The sequence below is a fragment of the Patagioenas fasciata genome, chromosome 2 (assembly GCF_037038585.1).
Source record: "Patagioenas fasciata isolate bPatFas1 chromosome 2, bPatFas1.hap1, whole genome shotgun sequence".
NCBI classification, from domain to species: domain Eukaryota; kingdom Metazoa; phylum Chordata; class Aves; order Columbiformes; family Columbidae; genus Patagioenas; species Patagioenas fasciata.
In genome coordinates, this window is record NC_092521.1 from 153,849,058 (window position 1) to 153,874,406 (window position 25,349).

Consider the following 25,349-nt stretch of genomic DNA (forward strand, 5'->3'; position numbering starts at 1 on the left):
TTTTGCTCTGTGGCAATCCAATCTTCCTGTGTTTAGGAACTCCTTTGACACACCTATCTTTGTATTTTCTCCTCAGCAATGCAATGAAGAAACACTCAGATGGAAGCCACATCCTTGACCTCAGTTTTCCCAAGACAGCAGCAACTAATCACCACGTCAGACTGGGAAGTAGTACTCAGTGGCACTGTCCTTCACCTCATGCTTCCTTGTCCTTCCTGGAGCTGAGTGGTCACAGTATGACCAGCAGCAGCCACGCCTGTTTTCAGGGGAGGCGGTAAAAGATGCATCTCATTTTCCAGTGCAACAAAAGGGCTGTAATGAAAGGAAAGGAACTGCAAGTCATCCATTTTTAAACAGATACAGCAGTGCTTCAGTTTAAGGTATTTAAGCACTGCAAAAGGTAAGTGGTAGTGATGGCCTAGGACTAACCGCCTCCTCTCACACCCCTTTTTTCACGAAGCATTAGCACGATCCAGCAGCAGGGAACACTTTTTTTGCTTGAAACCGAGATGACACATTTTATTTATCTGTCACTGTTCTCCCATACGTTCCAGTCTTCTGTAGGAGATGAGGCACTTCCTTGGGCTGTTCCATATCAACAAATGGGGCAGAGCACGAGCAGCCCCCTCTTACAAAAGGTCACAGCAAATGTCTACTTATGCTGACTCAGCACTGTGGAAAAAAGTTACTTCATCTTTCTGGCCTAAGTTCTTTAAGATAAGGAAGGACAATGACTTAAACATTTAGATATTGTCTCCACTGTTTGATAGTCAATATTAAACTTACAAAGCTGCTAATACAAAGTAATAGCTCTATGAAAGAACAATCTCATTTCTCTTAGGGCATGTAGGCTGAATCACAAGGATGAGATGCTATTTATCAGAAGCTTTCCACTTTTCTGCGGCAGGTACGACGCACAAATCTAAAAGTGACATTTCCTTTCCAGTTGTGATTCTGAACAGGCAACTCTGAAAAAAATAAAACCTAACAACTTACCAGGACCTGCCTTCCCACTTGTATAATACCCTTCTAGCAACTTAACAGTTTCTACAGAACTATCAAGAAAAATACATATTTTTCTCCTGTCTTTAGTGTTGTAATGGGTGAAAGCCATGAGAGCTGCCATCATTTAATCATTACTGCCTCTCTAAATTGTATGGACAGCTACCCCAAAAGGTCAAATCCTTTCGATAAAAGCAAGAATGATTCCAGAACTTCAAATTAAAAAGACACAACCACACTTTTTTGTCAACATGTAATGCCCTGGGTTTATTTTGTGAGAGTTCTGTCACAATTTTTCCAGGTGGGATTAAAAACCTTAAGGATAATGTATGCCATTGGAGTGGGCATTCAGACTTCGGTACTGACAAAGCACTAATAGTAGTCTGTTAAGTACCATTCTCTTCACAGAAGAGAGGTCAAATATTTCCAAAGGAAGGCACCCGATAGTTGTGGTTCTGGCCTTGCAGCCTTCTGGAGAATCTTAAAAGGAAAAAAGCTGGCTGTTTTAGAAACTGGAATGATGATACACGTACAGCAATTACTGCATTCTTCTCCCTTATATCCTTTTTCTTAAGAACAAGTAAAGAATGAAGTCTTAAAAACAGTTACACAATAAAAAAATACAATGTCTTCAAAAAGGGCGAGACAACATAAAAACTCCAGTTGTAAGGACTCCATTTGCATACTAACACTTTTTGGTGTGCAAGGAAATGGGACTAACGAGGGGAGCAGCAACATAACCTTAGTGCTTTAAGTACCAGAAACTGCCCACATGCCTGTGGACAAGCCAGGATGGGAGAATTCAGACTTCATTATTAGCTTGTTACTTGTCTTACGATACTCAAACAGGAAGATCCCCATTGAACAGTACATTCCCCATTGTTAAACTGATGCCTTTTTAAAAAATTCTGTATGTATGTCACCATTTTTCACATGATACACAGAAAACTCAGGGACCCAGAGGGGAACCAAGTTATGTTATACCATTTACAAAATACCAAGGAGTCCACAGCTACCTAACACATTTACTACAGCACAGGAACCAATGAAGGTACAGTGTACAAAAAACTGTAAACACGGCACAATAAATAGATAAAACAGCAGGTTCCGCACCATGCACATGATGTGATGACACTTTTTCATCTCTATACAATCTCACATCTCACACTCTTACTTTGTTGCAGTTTGTTTCCCTCCCACCCCCCACCCCAAGTGCAAAGCATCACAAATGAACAGGTTTGTATTCAAGTAACATATATACAAGAGTATTACAAATATGCAGTACTGTACAGATAATTGCTGTATTGTTAATTTACAGATGTTGATTCTTTCCTATTAACAGTAAGAAAAGAAAAACCAAAGCATGAGATGTGCATTGCTGTCAAGTCCCCACAGCTGCCATGGAAACGCAATGTGCGGCATTCCACCATCCCTTGCATTCAAAATGCTACTGATGCATAGCACCTAAACAAGTTCCCAAGGCTGCAGTTTCGCTCCTACGGAAACTACGTCACCTCCATAGCTACTGTATTGTCCGCTATATTGTTCAGTGCTGGCTTCTCTGTTTCATGGTTTTCCCTGTTGAAATAATAATAAAAGGATTAACAAGACTGGCAAAAGAGAGCAGAAACTGTTCCAAAGACAACTGCTCATCAGTACTGCAGAGCTCTTAAAATGCAGCGAAGGCACTAAGTGAAAAGCAAAATGATGGAGACATGAAATGCATTCATCTCACACTTCCGCGTTTATTGGGTGCTCAACTCCCAGCAATGAGTACTTTGAACACTTGCTACGCTGTAAAACCTCCCCATAAACCACCATGTCATATAGGAAACAAAAAAAGGGTGTTCTAAGCAGAAAATCTGTGATGCAGTAATAAAAAGTGTGCAATAAAAAGCTGCTGATGAAGTCACTGATTACAAAATCTGAAATTATTTACGGGAACACAAGTGATTTCCTGTCCAATATACTTTAATTCATCTTCTAGCCAAATATCTTGAACTAATGAAGAGAAATTAAGAACAGTAGTTGAGAAATAAAAATGGTTATTATATGTAAAGAATGTGACAAATACTTTTCCCAAATTTTGAGATACACAAAATATCATACATCCTCTGAAGTCTTCTGCAGTGTTCAAATTATAGAAACATCTTTCAACACAGCTGGACCAACTCTACCCTACATTCATTCCTGGCAGACTTACTTTTAAGGACAGACACACATTTAATTTTGGAATATTTCAGCCTTCACATAGAATATAAGAGTAAAAAAATCCTTACTTGACAGTGGAGAATTTTTTTATGGCATAGTATTATGAGATCTTAAGATTTCACTTCTAAGATAACATTTACTTTTGATCTGGTGGCCAGCAGAACATCCTGGAAGCCTATCAGTGTAAAAACCTGTCCATTGTTGTATTCCTCCCCACGTACTCACTTTGACCACCGTTATACACAAGGTTAATTTAAGCCAACCTGACCTAATACAACTGTCCTCATGAGCCACAAACATTTATCAAGCAAAATAAAGACCAGAGAACATAAGCAGATATAAAAAAACCTACCTTGGTACTGCATCCACAGAGGATGAAGCTGGAACCTTGGCCACCTGACAATTTGTTGCTGCAGCCAGCTTTAAGGCAGATGATGGAACAGCACTTAAAGTCCTCGGTATATGTCGTGCATTCAGTGTGGTAATAGAGTTTACAGTGGCAACTGATGAGGGTACAGTTAATCGAATGTTGTTCCCAATCAGAACCTGAGTTGTTGCAGAATTGGCAGCAGTTACTTGGTGACTCAGTGCACTGTGGGAACTTGAAGTCTGTGTTATATTTGAAGGCTGTAACAAGGCTGAACCTGCTGTTGATGATGAACTTGTATGGACAAGTGCTGTAGGTGTAGTACTACTGAGGTGTAAGCCCTTGTACACTCCTGCAAAGGATAAAAAACAAAACAAAAGAACTCAGAAAATACTCAACTCCAGACAGACACATCTCCACTGTAAAAATCAAGATGCAATCAAATTCTGTCAAATAGCTGCGTACCTGAGGCTTGAAGAATGCCATTCACCCCAATTCCAAGCACCACATCATCCTTCATTTTGAATCCCATCAGTTGTTCTGATGTAACCAAAGCTGAAGCAGCAAATTGAGCACTAACAGAATCCAGTGTCTTGGAAACAAAACCCTAAAAAGAAAAATGATAGCAAATATATGTGATTGAGGCTTCCAAAAGTCAGTACTCTCCCCATTTTAAAGCTACACATAAACCAGTAAAACAAACATCAATACATATAAATCAGAACTGTGGCCCAGTTATTCTCTCAGGCCAAACTGTTGTCAGCATTTTGTAAAACTAGTTAAAATGTGAACTGTGATTTTTTTTTCCCATGCACTTTTAACTCCATTGTAACAATGGAGAGGAAAATCCCCACAACTATTTAAAATACAAAGACACTTATTTCCAAAATTCTATGGAATAACATTGTTTCACAGGTCAACTTGTTTTCATGGAATTCTAAACCCAATCAGAGACTCAGAGGTTCAGGTTGGTAACAACTTCTGAACCTTTTTATGTGTCCATCACCATATTTGTGAATATTCGACACTTCCACAGTGGCATGGAAGACATACTCAGGACTTAGCTTTAGTTATTAATTATAATCCTGTCCTAAAAATCCCCCACTATCAAGAGGATAATGACATGGCTGGAGATGTCTGCAATTCATATTCCTAAGGCTTCGAAAATTTCATTAATTGACTGACCCATCTTTGTTTGTTTGTTTGTTAAGAGGGAGCAGAGGCAACGCCTGCCACACTCACCTGCAGTGTCCCTTCTAAACACTTTACAGAATGGCTATGATGTAGATTCAGGCGAAAGCCACTTTCCTGTTGGTTAGTTTCAAGGTTCTATGGCAACAGTTGACAATTAGAGATGAACCCTGGTGGGAAACAATGAGGGATAAATCATAGCACAGACAAATCCCTCACCTGTGATGTGTTGGCAGAGGAATTACTATTTGCTTGCTGTTGATGAATTTGTGCAAGCTGCTGTTTCTGCATTAGTGCCAGTTGCTGTTGATGTTGCTGGTATTGTTCGGCTGTAAATGCTGAACAAAATATAAAACGAGAAAATACTATATCAAAATACGTAGGTGTTGTGTATACAAACACATCTATTTAATAATCCTAAAATAAAAAATAAATTACATCACAGCGAGTCCCTAAGAGCCTTAATGCACATTTATGGCAAAAAAGGCCATCATCTTCCTAGAGATTTTTGTTCAAATTAAGCCTTCCCTTTTTAAGCTGCTTTTTAGTATACAGGTTTTAATTGCTTTGCTGCATTTAGCTCAAGATACCAAAAATGGAGGGGCAAGAAGGAACCAAAACACAATTAAAACCACCAAAAATTCTCTAATAACCGATTAAAAAGAGATTACAGGTAGAAATGGCATCACTGTTTTCATTTGGCGAAACTGCAGTATCTGCATTACTAGTAAAGTAGGTTTCTATGCAAAAACGTGGAACTGCATATTTTCAGCCCTCTCAGAAGGCATTATGAGGATAGCAAGAACCAACATTTAAGATTTCTGTTTATTTCAAAACATTAAACTGAACATCCTTACAACTGTGTAGGCTATCATACCACAGTATTTCTGTTTTGCCTTTGATCACACATACAAGCTACTCCATCGATACAGAATTTGACAGAACTACATCCTTCTCTCTAGAATCTTTGAGAAGTGACCCAGTAATCAGTGCATCACAGGTCAACCGGAATTTTATCCAGCTAGCCCACAAATATAAAATTGATAAAAAACAGCGTTATTCTTACAGATTCACATGGGAATGCCCAATGGTGCAGGGGTGGGGAGTCATTAGTTCACGGATTAACTTGTGTAAAATGGAAGTTGTGGCTGGTTTTAATTTAGATTTCCAAAATGAAAGGAAGTATCAGTTTTCAATTTAAAACGGAATGCTCTTTCTTGCAAACTCAGTCTAGGATACACCTTTTGGATTTTTCCTTCAATTTTATTGTTGGGTCGTACAGATGCTCCCAAGTGCGTGCTGCAAACAGCATCCACACTTCTAGAACGCGGCACAAGTTGCACCTTTGGGGAAGTTTACGGTTTGGCAACAAATCACCACCACACTTGAATCCTGTTGACAAGCTGCAATTTCTAAATTTCTCTATTTTGTTAATCTACTCTTTCAGACTTGCCCGAAGAAACATCTGTTTCTATCAAGTCTGCAATAATTTCCTGTTTCTGGATACAACAGGATTCTGAAGCACAATTGCACCTTAGGTATAAACTTGAACAGTAAGTCAATACAAACAGCTAACCAAAATAAGAATTAATATTTGGAAACAAACACAACTAACACTGCTGAGCATGCATTTTTCCAGGTGTTTTGTTGTTTGTTTTGTTTTTTGTAAGACATTATTCTGTATCCTTCTATTATGGCCTGGAAATAGCACCAAATTACTACCAGTACTTCGCTGACTACTTGAAGTTACAAATTTTTATTCAGCTGTTACTTTAAAAAGAAAAAAAGTAGGGATGTTGCACTTGTTTGTACTGCCATAAGTGATAGATTATTTCACAATACTCTCACAGTTAAATTTCACTTCAATTTTGTTTTAAAGTTATTTCTAGGGGAACAGTTTAGTAGTAACACCATTCATAAATGCCTTTACTAAAGAAAAAACAAACCAAAACCAAACCAAGCTAAAATTCACAGACCAAATATTCAGGAGTTGTTGTCTAAATTTTAATTTTACTTCATATAAATTAAAAGCCCTTCAGATTATTTTTTTTTTTTTAAACTGTCACCAAACACAGAAGTTACAGCAAGAAAGCTTTAGCACACAAAGATTAGCATGTAGGAAGCTGAGCGGCAGTAGCAGGGGGGGGAGAAAAATGGATGGTAATGCTTCGGTACTGATAGGTATTGCATTTCTATTGATCAGTTAGTGGTGACTTATTGTTTTTTTAAACGCCCTAAAATTTAGAACTGGTACGGTCTGGCCAACATAGTGACAATGATATTGAAGGTTCCCTGTATTAGTACCGTATTTTATTCTACAGTATCACACTGTGAACATATTGTTTAGGAAGAGCTCGCGTAAGTGATGTAAATAATGACAATTCACAGACTAACAAAAAGGAAAATGGGAAAAAAGGATAGGTTATGCCACCATCTTTGACTGAATTAAGATTAAAATTTCGGCTGTTATAACCATCTCACTTTTGTCCATTTGAGTAAGTAAAATTTATTTATAGCTAGTTTCAGTTTTCAAGCCTTGAGTATATTCTAGATTTTAACTATAGAGCTGTAGCAAGCACAGTCACCTATGTTTGTTTAACCAACTCCAAAATACTGGTTTTTTTTAGAGAATCAGTAAATAAAGTTTATAGAAACATAATGTGTTTTGTTTAGTATAGCCATTATTTAGGACAGTCTTTAAGTGTCCCCCTTTCTTTCTGAAAGCGACATTCAGAACAACTATACTTTTCAAACTGCGCATCAGCGTATTTCTTTTTAAGCAGCCTGCGACCCTGACAGCTCTACGTTTCCCACCACTATGAAAACAGTTCCAAAGCTGTCAAAGTAAACAAGTGGCAGAAGAACCCCACTATGATCACCACCCTCATTTATATTCAAAATGCTTCTCTTCTGCTCAAATATGCCAACACACAAATACTACCTCGAACATGCAATGGAAATAGCTATTTACCTGTCATAGCTGAAAATACACTCAAGAACAATTTATTTCAGGTTTTTCAATTTACATGAAAACATTCAGGGACATTTTTGCTGCTCCTCTTATTAAAGTTAAAAGCCTACTAGATATTTCAAAATACTAATTACAACATTATCAGAGATTTACTGTGAGATTCTGACTTAATCATTTGCATCCAGTTTCAAAACACACTTCCCATAAAGGGCAGCTGCAAGCTACAGCCTCCTACAATAATGTGCTGGATATTCCTTTTCCACTCCACAGCACATCCAGATGTGCTCATGGACCAGAAGAGTTACAGATCGTTAGCTACACAAGCAGCTCTTCTCTCTCCAATGCTGAAGAATGCTGAAGGTTTTGTTGAAAACATTAGTACTACTGAGAACTATCCAAACCAAAATTAACTATTTAGAAGACCTTCAAACTAGGAGAGCATACTTCATTCCCCTTCTGTTAAAAGCCACCATCTATTTTGCTCACTAACACTGTCACTAGGCTTCTCCCCCTCCTGCTCCCCGATTACAGCCTATATTACACTTCAATTGAAAAAATAAGCCTCCTGATAGTGAGATATAACTTCCTTCTGAAAGGTTGGTATGTATTTAACATCAAAGTACTTCCACCTGTTGAACCTCACATACTCATTTTCTGGGGCACAGAACTGTGACTGGAACTGGGGAAGGTTTTCTGGGGAAATCACACATTTGCTCAGCACAGTGATATCACAGGTGTACTGAGTGTCTGTGTCTCTACATCTCAAAACACTAGTCTGTTTTTAAAGTGATTCTAGTAGAACACATTGCAGATCATAAAAATGTAGCCACTATTAATGGGTTAGTTATATGGATTGCAGATTTTTGTTGCCTGCAAAGCTGGCATAGATGCAATTGCACAGGTGCCAAACAGCACTTCCTCCAGAAAAAGTTTCCCCAAGAACTTTGTTCCAGAAAATTTATTACCGCTTCTCATTTTTATCCTAAAGAAGAGAAAGGGCACAGCTGAAAACCTTTCATCTGTGTCAGAGAAAAACGCCAAGTGGAGAAATAGCAATAACAAACGTCATTCTTTTGTGCCATACACTGGTCTTTACCTGCTTGGAAAAAAACAGCAGGCAAGACGCAGGCCCAGACATTTTCTGTACGCTTCAGTCAGCAACCACACCTGCTAACTATTGCTACAGAAAGTTACACATTCCTGGTATTACTGGAGAACCTCAAGGCTCTAAAAAAATTAGTAAAGCAACAGACAACTGAACAACAGCTTCAAGCTAAAAAAGTGACAAGCCAAAACATTAAATGGTTAAAGATGATACATGAGATTCTAAAACAGATTCTTGCTTCAGCAGCCCTGGAGAGGTGCACAGTGCTGATAGACTCTTCTCAAACAGCATGCCCAGGGTTCCGTTATGCAGTCATAACCAGCTCATGCTAGAGAGGTTACTAAATTGGACAGTGACAGAACATCCAGTTTCATTCACTACACAGAATCCCGTGGGGGGTGGAGATGGGAATATCTCAACCACCACTACTGATACACAATAAATATGAACATTCTCATTCCAGAATACCTCAACTATCTTTTATAGCTGACAGTTGCACCTTCCCCCAAAACTTCTACATACCTTCCAAGACACTTTCAGTAATTTACCTAAGTCACCTGTCTCCTTAAGTTCCCTTAACCCGACTCCTTTCCTAAACTTCAACATTAGGAACCTTTAAAGCACAACCCTACCTGGAGTCTTCCACATCCCAAGATGGTTGTCAGAAGACGGGCAGCTCAAGTTTTACTGAGAAACTAGGCTATGTGAATGCTGCTTACTCATTTGTTTGCAGCATACTGTTCAGAATTGGAACAATTCAAATGCACTATGCTTCTGAATTGTTTCTGGTAGAATTCCAAATCAAGTTATAGCATTTCAGTCGAAACAACTTCTAGGATTTTAAGTCAGTACACCATGTTAGCTGTTATCCTTTTCATTTAACCGCTTGGGACAGCGCACACACCTACTCTGCAATTGTATTAGTGCTACATTTTGGCAGCAAGTAAGAGAGATGTTTTCTGGCTCACAGACTGCAAAAATGAATGAAAGGTAGAAGAAAAAGCTTCAGGAGTTTGCAGCTATGAATACAAGGAAAGAAACATCGGTACATTACCAAGACTGACTGGCAGGAAAAATGACTGCTTAGGAACTCCTTAGTGACAGCCACAAATCTTGTGCAATAACTCAATTTTTTAACAGCTCACTACACTATGAATCATTTCCTACAATCATTTACATGATGTTTGCAGTCTTCAGGATAACTACATATTAATTTTTTGCTCAAATTAAACCACTGAGTAACATCTTTCAATTGGATGATTCTGTTTACACATCTACCAAATTCTGTGGGAGGGTGATACTCAACAGGTGGTGCTTTCTGGAGAACAAAGTAACCATGATGCTGTCAATGGACTTCTCAAAGATCCATAGTTCTCAGCAGTTTTATATTGCAACACAGAACTATTTTTACAGTGCTTATTAGTTCTACCGTTTGATGTGTACCAGCCTTACAATGCTGCAGCTTACATTTAGCTCCTCTGAAAATGCAAGTCCTTTCCAGAAGTGGCCAAAACCAGTGAGAAGGGGGGCTAGCTGTGGAATCTGTATTTAAACGTTGTTCTTTGTACGGTAAAGCACCACAGCTGCAAGTTTTACTGAGAGGTGGCTCACTAGTTGTTACTCTGCTTCCCTGAAGTAGGAAAATACAGACTTAGAAAAAAACTGACCACAATAACCAGTTTCCTAAAAACCAAGAAGCATACCCTGGAAAGCAGAAAACATATGTGCAAATTCCTGGTCCCCTCTACCAGCATCCCTCTCGATTTCCTGACTGGAAAATGCTCACTAGATTTGCCAAGGAAAGTGAGCAAGCTTTGTGGAGTAAACACAATTACCTATCCTAATCAGTCCTGTTAAGCATCTAAAGAATTGGATATTTAAATTAAATTAACTTTAAAAAGCAGCTGCTTCATAACATCGAGTTAAGCAGGAAAATTATTTCAGCAGGAAAATCGAATCATTAAGATTATACCGGGTTCAAAAAAACCTCTCTCAAAACCCAATCAGAGGATTGGATTCCCCTATTTCCAGCAGAGGCAATGGCCATTAAAAAGGCAGGTAACAGAAGAAATATCATGTAACTAAAGCTTCCAACTGAGAAATCCCATAAACTACAGAACTGCTAAGTATGTGGAAAGATGATACATTGTGTTACAGTGTTTTCTTAAGGGAAATATATGAGAGCATCACATTCCTGCTATACAAGAGAACAATTAATTGTTACTAATGCCAAAGTGCATGCAAAGCAAACATCATTCACAATACTAAGGAATCCAGAACACCACATTTTTCATCTCTGTCTTACAAGATATGTTAACTGGCTTGCATTGCCTGGTTAAAGATTTTCTACTGTATAGCAAGTTCTCACCAGTGAATTCAGAAGATTGGAGAGACTTAGAACCATCAGTGTGATTTAGTATTTGATGCACCAGGCCCAAAGATGTTTCACTTTCTGAAAAGAAGTTCAAGATTGATTTTACTTAAACATGGCATTAGACACTACGAGAACATGAATTATAATGCCCTTGATTATTACCACAACAGCCTTATATTTCAGCCCAACAGAACTTAGGTGTGAAATTCCTAACATCAGAACTCTAGACTTCGAAATTATAAACCAGATACAAGATCTACATATGTACTCCCTACTTGGTAGTGGAAGAAATACAGACAAAAATAATTAATGAGGATTTTTACTGCCATCAAATAAAAGCTAGAAATGCTTGCTGTGCATTTATATTTTTCTGTCCATCATTCTTAATATGACTTTCCATCAGAATGTCAGAGGCCAGCTGGGGTATGCAGTTTACTACAGTTATCCATGTGAGCATCCTTGCATAGAGTGCAAAGTGTAACAGTTTAAACAAGCCCAAAGATTCAGCAACTTGGAGCAATGTATTACTCCAACTGGGTTGAAGCTGAATGAAAGAATCTAGTGTAACTACGAAGTCTCAAATTCTCCAGAAGTGCTCAGTGCTCTTACCCCATCCCCAGTCACATTTCTCAGACTAGAGAGGCTTTTCAACATTTTCTCCTTCAACTAAGCCTACAGTGGGCGATAAACACCTGTTACTCCCACAGCCATTGCTTCTTCAACTAGGATCTCGACATCTCAGCCACAGAGGGGCCAAGACTGTTAAGTTCCAATGACTGCTGAAAATGGCCATTACAAAGGTCAGTATTTTTCATTACAAAGTGTATCCTAAAATGTGGAAATAAGCATTTGGAAAAGGAGAAACAGTCAAACAGACAGCAGTGTTGAGACTATTACAGATACAAGAGTTAAATTAAGAGATCTAAACACAGCCAGGGATGGCACAAAAGCAATGAGAAGGTAGGACAAGTCCTTCTACTTCTGTGTGAGGAACTGCCACAAGCATTGAGGAGCTTGTTCCTACTTCCTTCCTGAAGAAGGGTGTCAGGTAACTTTAATGGTGTATCTGTCTCCTTAGTGAGAACAGGAAAAAGAGTACAGAACTGACATCACAGAGACAGAAATGCTGAACAGACATTTGGGAAATGGAAGCATAGTTCACCATCTTGCTAGACCTTCAAAGTGTGCAAACTTGCTTTTAAAAAGCAGATTAAGAGATGCAAAAAAAGCACCAAAGTTTGCTGCGAAAAAAATGTTATTTCTCTGGAATTCTCACAGGAAATATAACTGAATAGCAAAGCACAACTTGCAGCACATTATCCAAGTCTCTAGCTTACAAGAAAATGCAAGGTAAGCTACTCTGGATTCTTTGACTACAATCTGAATGTCTGCAGCTTTTCATATGCAGTAAGGTATACAATCCCAAATATCACAGTCCTCTAAGAATTTTCAGTAAGCCTTCTGCTAGAATACATAAGCTTCTTCTCTAAGAAAGAATTGCACTTTTCATGAGTGAGACTCCAGGCTAAGTGCTGGCCCCTTCAGTCTTCACAGCTTGCAGACTTGCTTTTCAAAGTGATCCGACTTCTGGAGGAGGGTGGCATGAAAGAACAGAATAAGCAAGACAGTTGCCTGGTCTTACTGTGTAGCCTGGGAACCAGTGCTCAAGTCTTTCACTAGTGACAGGTATCTCTGGTCTGTCTCCTGCACACAAGGCTGCCACAGAATTATACAGGCTGTGTAGCTTTAAATATCTCAAACTTTTGGCTACTGATGCAAGCATTCAAAGATATGTATGTAACATATTTAACAGCAAGTCTCTGGCAGAAAGCAGAGCCTCTCCATGATGTGATGCAGTTTGAAGACTACCTTTTGCCTGGCAGAACTAGATCAATCAGTCTCACAAGGAAGATTAAATTCTTGAGACACAAATACTTCAGATGAATATTCATGCCTAGTGTACACTGCAGACTTAAGACACAAGCTCCATCACTGAAGATTATGATCCAGAAACTTAAGATTGCGAGCAATACAGGCTCCTCTTCTGAAGTAATTCTATCGCAATTGGTTCAGAGTTACTAGCTTTTCCACTGAACCAGTTATTCCTCCACAAGAATCATGGTTTTACACTCTTGCCTGCTTTTTAGCGGTGCTCTGTGTAACAGATGCCTGAAGATCCTTGAATCAGGTCATCTTGCAAGAGGGCAAAAGATGCTTTTTTTGCAATTCTTCTGTAAGATTAAAAGGAACAACCTTCTTCAAAAGTGATGTTACTGTCAGCAGGATCAAGCAGCCAAGAAAAGTCTATCCTTCAGCACACAAGTCCAGTACATGCACCCCTTTTCAAGTAACTCACAAGGGATTTTAAGACATCCCTTCCCAGTTTACAAGCAAAATCTCAGTGTAACTACTTCCTCTTCCACAGATCTTTTACACTGAGCACTCTGAAAGCTGGGACCAGAATAACTAGCATTTCTTCAAAATGTTCATAAAATGTCTGGTTCTTTGAGAAAACCTCTTCTCCAGTCCTAAAGACAAAAAGAAAAAAAAAAAGCTTCCTGTAGCCAGAGAATGGGATGTCACAGCACAGCTTTTATAGCATCTCCCCTGATAACAGAAGGCCTGAGATACCTTCTCAACTTCATGGCTGTGCTGGCCATGAATAACAGACTTGAAAAGCAAAGTTTTCCACAGCAATTTTTCCATTTCAGCAACATGTTATCTGGATCATTCAAGGCTGAAAAAGCTCAAGACTTCTCTAAACTTGTTTAATATAGAAACGGACAAAACTTATCATGTGATGGTACACAGTAAACACAGCAACATGACCACCTCTGCTGGCCACTAAAGAATCCAAGCATCTTCATCTTCAAGGTAAGCAACATGGTTTGACCACAACTCACAGTAGCAGGGAAGTGATAAAGGGATTTGTAAAAACAGATACATTAGTGTTTTCTCATTAAAAAGACCTACTGCCACTACAAGGCAAAGAGAAACAAAACTTAAAAAAAATCCACTCCCATAACAAACTCCCAGCTTCAAAGACAGCTAAGAAAGAGGAACAGAAACACTCTACAGAATTGCAACCTGCAGTAGTGAGGATTAGAAAACTTCAGTACTGATGTTAGATACCTGATGTTCTTTACAGTATTTGCTACAGAAATTAAGACAACATAACTCAGAAGCTGCAGTCCCAACTGACATGCACCTTTGAAGAAGCCAAACTCTATATGAGACCTGTGAACACCTCTAATCCGTGTAGACCATGCATTTTACAGAATCCATCAAGAAACTGAAAAAGAGAGCTAGAAAACAGAATGGTACCAACATGAACTACACTGTATGCTCCTTTCAAACACCTACCCATAAGCAGAACGTCATCATTAGACCACATATGCACGAACTCATATACATCTCTAATACTACAAGAATCTCCATTAAGATTATAAATAGTTATACAGGTACAGGCTTCCTGGTTACAATAATCACAAGAAACTACCCAAAGATTCTGGCAACTATCTTACAGTATATCTATGAATTCAGACTTTTTTTTTTTTTTTAATGGAGTATTTAATTCCTTTATCAAACCCTAATAAAAATACAAATTTACAAATACAAATGTTGTGGAATTTATAAGTTTGGAACAATAACTTAAATATTTTACATAAATGAGATAAACTATCTGCATAGAATCCCAAGCACAAATGTCATATGCTAGGCACTTACACATATGTATTACTTTCCCACAGGCTTCAAAATACAACCATGGAGTTAAAACCTTGTACAGAATTCATCACCAGAAATAACAATTTGATTTAATTCCTAAATTGATGTAGACAAATATTTTAATAATTTATTTAAGGAAGAAGATTCTTTAGAGGTGTTTGTGTATTTATACACACACACCCCAAGACATACAATTTAAACTCAATTTATGTAGATTTGAAAAATTGGCTGGTTAATTTTTCAGATGTAATGTGTTGCCCATTACTACTTTATAGTCTATTTATAATCCATTCAGAACACATTAGTTTTCTTTTCCCACTAGTGACCTGACTACCATTTTATCACAGTTCAGCCTCAGGCCACTAGACAGGTCATGCTCTCCTCTGGACTTGGCTTATTGATTTGAAACACTGGAAGACCAGAATTTAAACACCAAAAGCCATACTCCGATCACAAATGCGAAGAACCATCAGTTTTAGCTTTAATATATTTCCAGCAAGAGTCATAAGAGAGAACAGAATAGGGGATGGGGAAAAGGACCTACTCTAGGACAGCACGGAGAGGAAGCACGAAATAGAGCAGCAGAACAAAGCTGTCCACCAAGTCTAAAAACACAAGAAGGAATTTTCTTCAAAAATCCTCAACCAACCAACAAAAAAAACCCCACAAAAAGCACACAACCCACCCCACCCCATCGCAAAAACTACCAAAACAAACCCAAAACACAAATCACAAAAAACAGGTGGTGCAGGGAGGAAAGGTACAAAATGTAGTGGGAAGCAAGAGGATTAGTCATCTGTTATCATGGTAATGCTCTTTGTTTGAGCAAATCTCCAAAACACCCCACATTTTGGGGAGTTTATTAGGTATATGAATTGCTCCCCAGCTGACTCTTACATTACCCAGGTTTTCTAATTTACTTCCAAAACCATAATTCAAAATGGCATGGAAAGCACGATTCTAGAGACTCCTTACAAAACAGTGGTGAACTCCAAAGTTATTTCTTTGGAAAAAGCTCCATCACTTCACGTTCCATAAAAGATGACAATGTACTGACTGATCAAAACTGAAGAGTTATTTAAGTTCAGTGTGAAGAACCCAATATAAAGAGAGATGCTATCTAACAGTATTCCAATTAAAAAAAAAACCACCAAGTTTTCTTAGGTCCTCAGTTCTGTAATTCAAGCTCTATAAGACGTAATCTGCCACTTGCTGACAAGACACACGGGTGATTAGTCTGAGAGTTTTGCCAAGTGTGAGAAGATGCATCCGTTGGGGTGGGCCGGGTATTTTTTGAATGGGAAATGGCATTTAATTTCACATAAGTTCAAATAAGAGTTGATAACATGCTGGGATTTAAAATGTAAACATTTTAACTGTTTCCCACCATCACACCTTGGACTAGGAAAAATTCGGAACGTAAAATTTTTATCAACATTTCAATTACTGTATTTTTAATTTTAAAAATCCTGATCTTCAGAAGCAACATAAACCCTGCACAATACTGGCTTCTAAACCATCATATTTCTAAAATCATCATTACATACCAAAGTAGCATTTGCATAAATTTGAGATGCCATACACCACTGCTAGCAATAAATATTAATAAACATTCTACATAGCAAATAAAGAGATAAAAGTGAAGATAGGCTGTTACCAACAAAATAGACCATGACGTAAAGTATGGATGATCTAACAATAATATGGATATTCTGAGCCAAGTTTAAAGTTTCTAGAAGCAAGTTTGTCAAAATAAACATACCAAAATGTGCTGAACCACTGCTACTTTTACTTTGTAAAGAGGTACTGCATGTCTGGGTCCCGGGTTGTGCTGTGCCTGTTCGATTTACACCCCTGTATAATTTCCTACAGGAGAGTTCGTCATTGTCACTGTCATGTAGGGATGGTGTCCGAGGCCTAAAATGCCGCCATCTACATGATTTGATATTGACTAGTATCTGACTGAGGTCTTTTGAGAAAGATTTGTCCGAGGTATTTGTTTCTGAGGTATTGGCAAATTGACTGATTGAAGAGTGTTGTGATGAGGAAAACATTTCCAAATCCAGCTGATGAAATGTATTATCGTAGTCCGAATGGGCTCTGTCTAGTAGCACCCTAAAAACACGAAAACAATGCAGAATTATACAGTGGCAAGAAAATATCAAGAAGGTCAACAGTTTGCCATGTGAGAATGAGAAACCTCCCCCTCCCAAAACATACAGAGAATGCATGACTATTTGTTATTTTACAATAAGTATGTTTAGGTTTCTCTTCACATGTATATGCTAGCTTTTACTGTTTGAACAGCTGATGTACATCATTATGTATATATTAAGATACTGCAACACACACACACATATATATATTTTTAAAATCAGGCTGGAAAACAGAGTTCCACAATGCAAAAAAACCTAGATAATAAAATTGCTTAAGTAACTTTAGCTCAAAAGGCTCACTCCCATATAAACTGAATATACCTACAACCATCCTGTTGCAGTGGGGATGTCACACATTAACTTTCAAATCCCCTTAAAAAAATCCCAGTAAGAGCCTTTCAGCTCCCATTCTGATTTTGCTGATACGCTAATATGAGAAGAGGTTCTAAGCATTAATTTGAAAGCCAAATCACGTTCTTAGATTTTAAGTTAAATACAATGATTTAAGAAACAGCATTTATACACTGAACAGTTTTTAAATTGTTTTCAATATAGGTGCTTAGGAGCAAAATGCCTTAAGGAAATCCTTAATTCTTTGGTATTTTTGACAATGTTCGAAGTTTAACGGTTATTGTTGCTTGTAAGCATTCCCCAAAAAATTCTCCTCTACAACTGACAAATCACCAAATAAGCTCCATACCCAGAAAAGCGTTTTCTGAAAAAATGGGATTTTTTGCCATTTTAAAATACTACAATTTGAAGACAACTATGCAAATAATTTAAATACAAACCATCAATCACAACTGAAAACATACATGTATTTTCACCCCAGAACTTGAGAGGCCAGTAATAAAAGACTCCAGAAACATTTAAGAAAACAGTATTAAAGTGGCTTCCACTACTGCAAAATAAAAATGGAGACATTAATCAGCTAAAGAAACTTGTATCAAATGGAAATATTTAAAAAGTCAAGCCCTCTGATGTCTCCATTTTTGAGGGTTTTGTGTGCGTTTTTTTGTTTTGTTTTGGTTTGGGTTTTTTTTTTTTTTGCTTAAACTTTGCTCTTTCAAAATACGTCTTAGTAATTGTGGAATTTTTTTTCCTTTGTTGTTGTGGGTTTGTTCTTCCCCCCTCCCCCCAAACCAGCAAGAATTATGTAGCACTTACCTTCCACCACGGCCAACTCGTCTTCGTGCGAACCCAATACACCTCTGGGGTACAGTGAGGGTGGTTAAGCAGTATCTGTAACGCACATCTCCTAATCTTCCCTCTTTAGGGCTACTCCATGGCCAGTTGCCAGGTTGGTCTAAATGAGGCTTAAAATAATTATAAACAATTAATCACAAGATGTTTTCCCACAACAAAGTTCTGTTTTATGGTATGTAAGGAAATTCTACTTACAGCATAGTACTGACAGCCTGCTTTCCTACGGAAGGCAAAAGGACCATCAGGATCGTTCTCTTCCTCTGCTTCCGAAGAACCAGACAAAACCTTTAAAGAGGGGATGGGGGGTGTATGAGGAGAGATATTAGTAAATCCATCAGTCTTACTTCTATTCTTTCCCCAAGAGCAGCACAGAACTCTAGAGGTCCTACCTGGGAGAGAGGTTCTTCATCCGAGCTAGGAAAATCATACTGATTCAAATCTTTAGCATTAAAGACTGGCAGCGCAGCAGGACTTGTCTGTTGAGGAGTACCAGCAGCAGATGAAGGTAAGACTTTTGGCTTCTTCTCATACTTTCTTTTAGGTCTAATAACATCAGGTTTATCTTGCTGCAAGAAAAAGAAAAGCAAAAAGGCAGTGTAAAATTACACACACAGCAAATTAGATTAAACCAGGAGTTTTCAAAAACTCCTGTGTAAGCGAGCTAAAACGTGAACCAATCTCTCCACCATCTCGACAGCAATACAAGCAGTCATTTAATAAATATATCTGTTTCATTTCCAGTAACTGAAATGTTTAACAGACAAAGTGCAATCAAGCACTATTTGCTCAATCCTTGCTAGATATAACACTAGTGGTTAAGATAACAGTACTACTGAAATATACAGTGATCTCCACAAGGAACCATTTTTCTTTTCTAACATTTGAAATGAAGACATTTATGCACTGTTAGGGAATTACTAAATATATGCTTAAAAGGCAAAAATAGAGGTTCAACTTCTCAAAGATACTTAGACTCTCAAAAAATCCTCTGAAAATTAAACACATTTTCCTATACTATGCAAATCCAAGTTTAAGTGCATTTCCTAAGCTTCCAAGAAACAGACTTCTTTCATGCTGTGAGACCCTGCATCAACCCAGCCTCACTAGCAACCTCAGTTACATTACTATCAATGAAAGTGTTCACTGACTCAAGCCACCTTATCAGATTCAGAACAGCCTTCGGACATTGCTCAGTTATAAGAACTCTTTCTTCAAAATTCAAACTATACCTCACCATTTCTCCTGTGTTACCTGACCTATTTAATATGCTCAGTTGTTGGCACTGTAGCTATGCTTTGTATGACACAAAATTAAAGCCTGCAGGAAAAAAAGTGCTGGTCAGCTTTCTAAATCATGTAAGATTAGTTGATACTTCACTTAAATACAAAACCAGACAGATACACAGTGTGTTGGGAGTATCAGTGGATCATAGTTAAACAACAACAAAAAAAACCCCACACCACAACCCTCCAGATTAAAATAACTACATTAATTTAGAACAAGATATGGGGTTTACCTCACTGTTTCTATCTTTGTAATTAGTTACTACTATCTAGGTAATAAAAAGTTTTGTTCAGGATATCCTAAATTTATGGACAGTATTAGTGAAAAATGTTCATGTCCCCCAGAATAAAAATCTAATTGCATTCCAATTGTACTTTGCTAGCCTATTTCCAGCTTCAAAAAGCCCTCCCCATATCCTAAAAAGCTGTATCTTGCATGTGTAACAGTATGAATCAGTAACTCTGTTACTGACATTACTCACTTTAACTTTAAATTCTTTCAGTTCCATAGCTTCCTGGTGTTTAAAAGGACTGCTGTTAGTCACAGGAATGATGGGAATAGCATAGGTAGGTTTAATCGGCTGCCGCTGTGCCATGACCTCAGACACAATCTCTCCACTGTAGTCACCCAAATTATACCTGAAACCAGAATTATTTTTTATTTGTTGGAATGTTTACAATGTATGCCTGGTAAAAAAAATGGAACACCACAGAGAAAAGCAGACTAATACTTGCAATTTGGGGTAAAGGGAAGTCCTGAATGACAGCAGGAAATGCAGGAAGCATTGTTCCAGAAATGGGGACTAATAACATGAAAACTTCATTGCAATGACTAATGTTGACAAATAAATCAAAGGATAACTACCCTGTAAAGCCTATAAAACATCTCCAAAAGGTAAGAATGTAAAGGAAAAGCAGAAACTTGAAGGAAAGAACAGGAGAGGGTTTCTCTCCCCTCTCACCTGGGGACAGGTACCATTAGAAAAATATACATTTATCACCCAAAAGGTTTTAAACAGTGAGGCCGAGTGCCTTATTCATTAATCCTCTCTCGCTTTTGTATTACATTCCTGTGGACAGTGCTGATTTGAAGTGCAGTTTTAAATTCTGAGAGGGGCATCAGAGTACTTCCTCTATTCAACAGCTTATTTTCTTGATAAAACTACTGGAAAAATCTTTATTTCTACTGAAAATGGTCAATGCTTGAAGAAAGTGCCCTGATAGAGACATTCTCCCTAAGAAACCAGACTAAAAAGTTAGTTTTAGAGCTTTAAAATACTGACTCAAAAATGTCTGTTTCCAAACACAGATGCTTAAGCTAGAGAAGATTCTAAGAATGAACCTAAAAAACAACCCCACATTGTAAATGTGACTCGCAGTTGGTTGGGAAAGTGAAGGTTGACAGAGAAGAGCACTTGGTCTTCAGCGCAGCTGACAAACAGGATGTTAAAAGAAGCCCTAGTTGGAGATGACTCACAGAACACTTTATACTATACTAAATGTTTGTTTGCTTTCCTCAAGAGAGTGTTAGATCAAGCTTTGCTAAAAAAGAAAAGCGATAATGAAGAAAAATAATGGTAATGATTGGAAATGGCATTAAAATCAGCTGGCATTTCCTTAATGTACACGTTTAAATTTAACACAAATTTCCACATGAATTTACCTATAATGATGATCTCTCTTCCTGTATAATACATAGGATATACACATACATTCAAATATAAGTACACATGCAATAAACCAAGGTAGATTGGTGCGAAAGGTTACTTTCCCATAACAAGCAACTTTGTAACATTTTGTTTTGCTCTCCATGACCATATATGAAAACATGCTATTCTGTAAACATCAGTGTAGATACTTACTAAAAAACTCATTACTAAGTATTTGTGGGAATCAGAATACAAAGTAGTTTCCAAAACTTCCTGCAGAAATTTTTCAATAAACATTACCTCTTCTCCATAATTTCCAGTGTTAAATGCAGCAACTCTCTCTTGCTTTTTTCCCTCCTCTTTATCATCTCCAGGATAGTTACTGCACGACTCAGATCTCGACGCAGCTTAAGCATCTTCTCATAAGATGCTTCATCATTTTTTCGATTCTGTAAATAGATAGTGTAGGTTTCCTCACATCATTTAAATGAAATAAACTGAATTAAGTTCTAAATATTTATGTATATGAATAATCCCACCTGCTAAAACAAAGAGAAGCATGTGCATGGTTATCAACGAGCTACAGATTAGCAACACCATACACAGGCTTAGCAGTAGATTTAGTGAAAAAATAAAGAACATAAACTTCCATTCAACAGCTGTCCTGAAGTAGTTTCTGTCATGTTTTTACCCTTGGAAATTGGAACAAAAGAACACTCTAACTTCTATTGTTTCATACCACATAGCAGAATTGTTTCTCTACATAAGCTGCTTCTTGAGAGGGGGAGTAGGACATGAAAGAAAGCAGAGGGAAGTATTGATCTACTTACTTTTCGTGTCTGCATCTTTTCTGTTCGTCTTCTAAAAGCAACATAGGGGTCATTTGTGCTGGAACCATCTCGCTTCTCTTGTTTCACTGCTGGGATAAGAGAGGGCCCTCGACAATTTTTCCTCTTTTTAATCCAGTACTCATACACTTCTCTGATCAATTCATCATCTTCCTTCAGCAACAGCTTGGCCTCTTGCAGGCTGACTGGCTAAATGTAAAACCCAGTATGTCACTTTCATATAGCAATATATAGAGCACGTACGTCAAATTCTTTATTCAAAGTACCGTTGTACCTGCTGACCGCTGCCCTTTTCTAGTCTGTCTATCATCTCCTCAAATTGCAAAGGAGAGATATCCATTCTTTTCTTCAACTTATTCACAAAGATCTCATCTTCCGAATCCAAGTCATAATCCGGCTGCTCAGCATCCAAACTAAAAGCTAAATGGTAACAGTGAAAATCAAGGTTAGTTTTACTACAGAAATGTTTTGTTCTAAGCAGTGTCTGGAGCACACACCACATTCTTCTGAAGACAAAACCCAAATTATTTGAGTGTTGTTACAATGCTACTTCAAAGTTATATCTAGTTTTTTCTTGAAAAAAAATTACACTATTAAAAATCAGGAATACAAGTTGATATCTATTTGACTATGCTTTTGTTAACCAATGAAAGCTTGCTAGTGGTCCCACCAGCTGGCAGCTTTCTACCTCATTGCTTTCAGTAAGGAATTTTTAGATTGGTCAAAATTTTCAAAGCTGTCCAGTATTCTGCAGTTTTACATACTGTATTATCAACAGTTAAGACTTCAGCCCAAAATAATCTCAAAGGTACTTGTACAAAGTCTGTGCAGACTGTATTACAGTGACCTTATTCTAATCCATGATTTTTGTGATGTAGACAAGTCAGACTAAATTGACCCATACGCTCTGCAGAACGCAAACAACTGTTCTGTTTTCCACAATATGCTACAAAAATACAGCATTCAAAACAAGATCTCCTTAGTTCTCATGCTTCATTCAAGTTGTTTTAGTTCATAAGAGAGACAATTTTCTTCCCAACTGCACATTTGGAAACACACTGTGAAAAGCATCCCTTGCTTTTAATAAATAAACAGAATACAATGCAGCTGAAAATCACCATTTCAGCTGTTAGACAGCTAGATAAGGAAAAGAAGAACGGAAAGATGTAACCTTAATATCAGCATGGAAGGCTGCTCGTATTAGGTTGGTGCAAAAGTAACTGTGTTTTTGCATTGTTGAAATCTGCTGTTTGATATTGGAATATATTCTTAAATAAATGTAGTTATGTTGTACATAATTTTAATGCACTTTTCTTACTTTATGGTTTGTTTTGTTTTTGTTTTCTTGCTGATGACTTAACACTTACTGCTTGTTTTATATTTTAGATTATGGAAATTATGTTAAATAGAAAGCAAATTCAAGCGTTTTTCTTATTTGAGTTCAAAATGGGTCATAAAGCAGCAGAACCAACTCAGAACATCAATAACACATCTGGCCCAGAACTGCTAACAAACATACAGTGTGGTGGTGGTTCAAGAAGTTTTGCAAAGGAGACAAGAGCCTTAAAGATGAGGAGCACAGTGTCCGGTCATTGGAAGTTGACAACAGCCAATTAAGAGCAATCATTGAAGCTGAACCTCTTAGCACTACATGAGAAACTGCCGAAGAAGTCAACATAGACCATTTCACTGTCATTTGGCATTTGAAGCCAATTGCAAAGGTGAAAAAGTTTGATAAGTGGGTGTCTCAGGAACTGACTGAAAAAAAAAAAAAAAAAAAATTAAAGTGTCATCTTCTTTTACATGCAAGAACAATGAACCATTTATCGATCAGATCGTGACATCTGACAAGTGGATTTCACATGACAGCCAGTGATGACGAGCCCAGTGTTTAGACCGAGAAGAACCTCCAAAAGCACTTTACAAAGCCAAACTTGCACCAAAAAAAGGTCGCAGTCACTGTTTGCTGGTCTGCTGCTGCTCTGATCTACTCCAGCTCTCTGAATCCTGGCATAACAGTTACAAGGATGCTCAGCAAATCGATGAGATGCACTGAAAACTGCAATGCCTGCAGCTGGCACTGGTCAAAATAAAGGGCCCAATTCTTCACAGCAACAACCCAGGGCTGCATGTCAACCAATGCTTCAAAAGTTGAATGAATTGGGCTACAAAGTTTTACCTCATCCTCCATATTCACCTGACCTCCTGCCAACTGACTACCCCTTCTTCAAGCATCTCCAAAAGTAGGGAAAATGCTTCCACAAGCAGCAAGATGCAGAAAATGCTTTCCAAGAATTCGTTGAATCCCAAAGGATGGGTTTTTATGCTACAGGAATAAAAAAACTTCTTTCTTATTAGCAAAAATGTGTTGATTGTAACGGCTCCTATTTTGATTAAAAAAACATGTGTTTGAGTCTAGTTATAATGATTGAAAATTCATGGTCCAACACCACAATTACTTTTGCACCAACCCAATATTAGTCTCTTCATTTGCTTAGGAGCAGAGCAACATGCTCTAATCTACCTGATCTTCAACCTGATCTAGTGGAAATAGAATAGCTGCTGTCTTCCAACAACACATTTGCAGGCCATTGGGGATATCAAGAAACATCTACTTCTAGATATAGAATACTTCCAACCAGACACTGGCAAATACTACTACTATTGCCATTTCTGCTTGGCCTCCCAATCCACCCTACTGTCACTTTATCCTGGTTAAATTTCGGGGACAGGTACTCTGCTTCTTAACTATGTATCATATATTCTCCTCTTCAAGTATATTTGTGTCTGTCTTTGCTAACAAACCTAAATTCCCCTGCAACCTGTAACTACTGAGTGTTATACAGAGGGCAGGAGTGGGCCTTTGAGATTGCCAAATTTAAACTAACAGACACAGACTCAAGGAGGACATATATCTACTTCTTGATCAAGAACTAAATACAGGTCTTCGGTTAAGAACTATGTATTCCTTTACATGTTGGAAAAAAACTAATTCTCAGAAGTCTGTCTTGATGTGAGCTCAACAGACATTTAAGCTAAGTAAATTAAAGTTCTTGGTATAGACTTAAATGAATTAGTTACTTTACTTACGCTGTATGTGAATCAGCTGCTTTGGCATTTTAAATTCTCCGGGATATATAGATTCATAGTATGCAATATTACTTTCTGCTTCTGGAACCGGTATAACCATGTTATCCCTCTTCTCTCCATATACTTGTTGTGCTGAGATAGCCCGCTGGAGGTGATGTTCCTATAAACAA

At 37.8% G+C, this 25,349-nt stretch overlaps 1 protein-coding gene across 7 annotated transcripts in view; it reads right to left on the reverse strand.

The window, feature by feature from the left end:
- Window positions 1-1,241: 1,241 nt before the first annotated feature.
- Window positions 1,242-25,349, reverse strand: part of EPC1 (enhancer of polycomb homolog 1) — a 69,645-nt gene continuing 45,537 nt past the window's right edge. For 2 of the 7 annotated variants that reach the window (XM_071805296.1, XM_065832883.2), the window contains 15 exons: window positions 25,180-25,339; window positions 22,364-22,509; window positions 22,072-22,278; window positions 21,542-21,690; window positions 20,075-20,231; window positions 18,699-18,875; window positions 18,505-18,594; window positions 18,271-18,419; window positions 16,710-17,062; window positions 11,216-11,299; window positions 4,991-5,109; window positions 4,823-4,909; window positions 4,046-4,187; window positions 3,566-3,932; window positions 1,242-2,580 (listed from right to left, as the gene is read on the reverse strand). In XM_071805296.1, coding sequence (XP_071661397.1) covers window positions 2,508-2,580; window positions 3,566-3,932; window positions 4,046-4,187; window positions 4,823-4,909; window positions 4,991-5,109; window positions 11,216-11,299; window positions 16,710-17,062; window positions 18,271-18,419; window positions 18,505-18,594; window positions 18,699-18,875; window positions 20,075-20,231; window positions 21,542-21,690; window positions 22,072-22,278; window positions 22,364-22,509; window positions 25,180-25,279 — 2,400 coding nt within the window. In that variant the 5' untranslated portion in view covers window positions 25,280-25,339 and the 3' untranslated portion in view covers window positions 1,242-2,507. Of the gene's footprint in view, window positions 2,581-3,565; window positions 3,933-4,045; window positions 4,188-4,822; window positions 4,942-4,990; window positions 5,110-11,215; window positions 11,300-16,709; window positions 17,063-18,270; window positions 18,420-18,504; window positions 18,595-18,698; window positions 18,876-20,074; window positions 20,232-21,541; window positions 21,691-22,071; window positions 22,279-22,363; window positions 22,510-25,179; window positions 25,340-25,349 lie in introns of those variants that run through there. The other 5 variants (XM_065832884.2, XM_065832879.2, XM_065832880.2 and 2 more) reach the window with 5 other exon arrangements.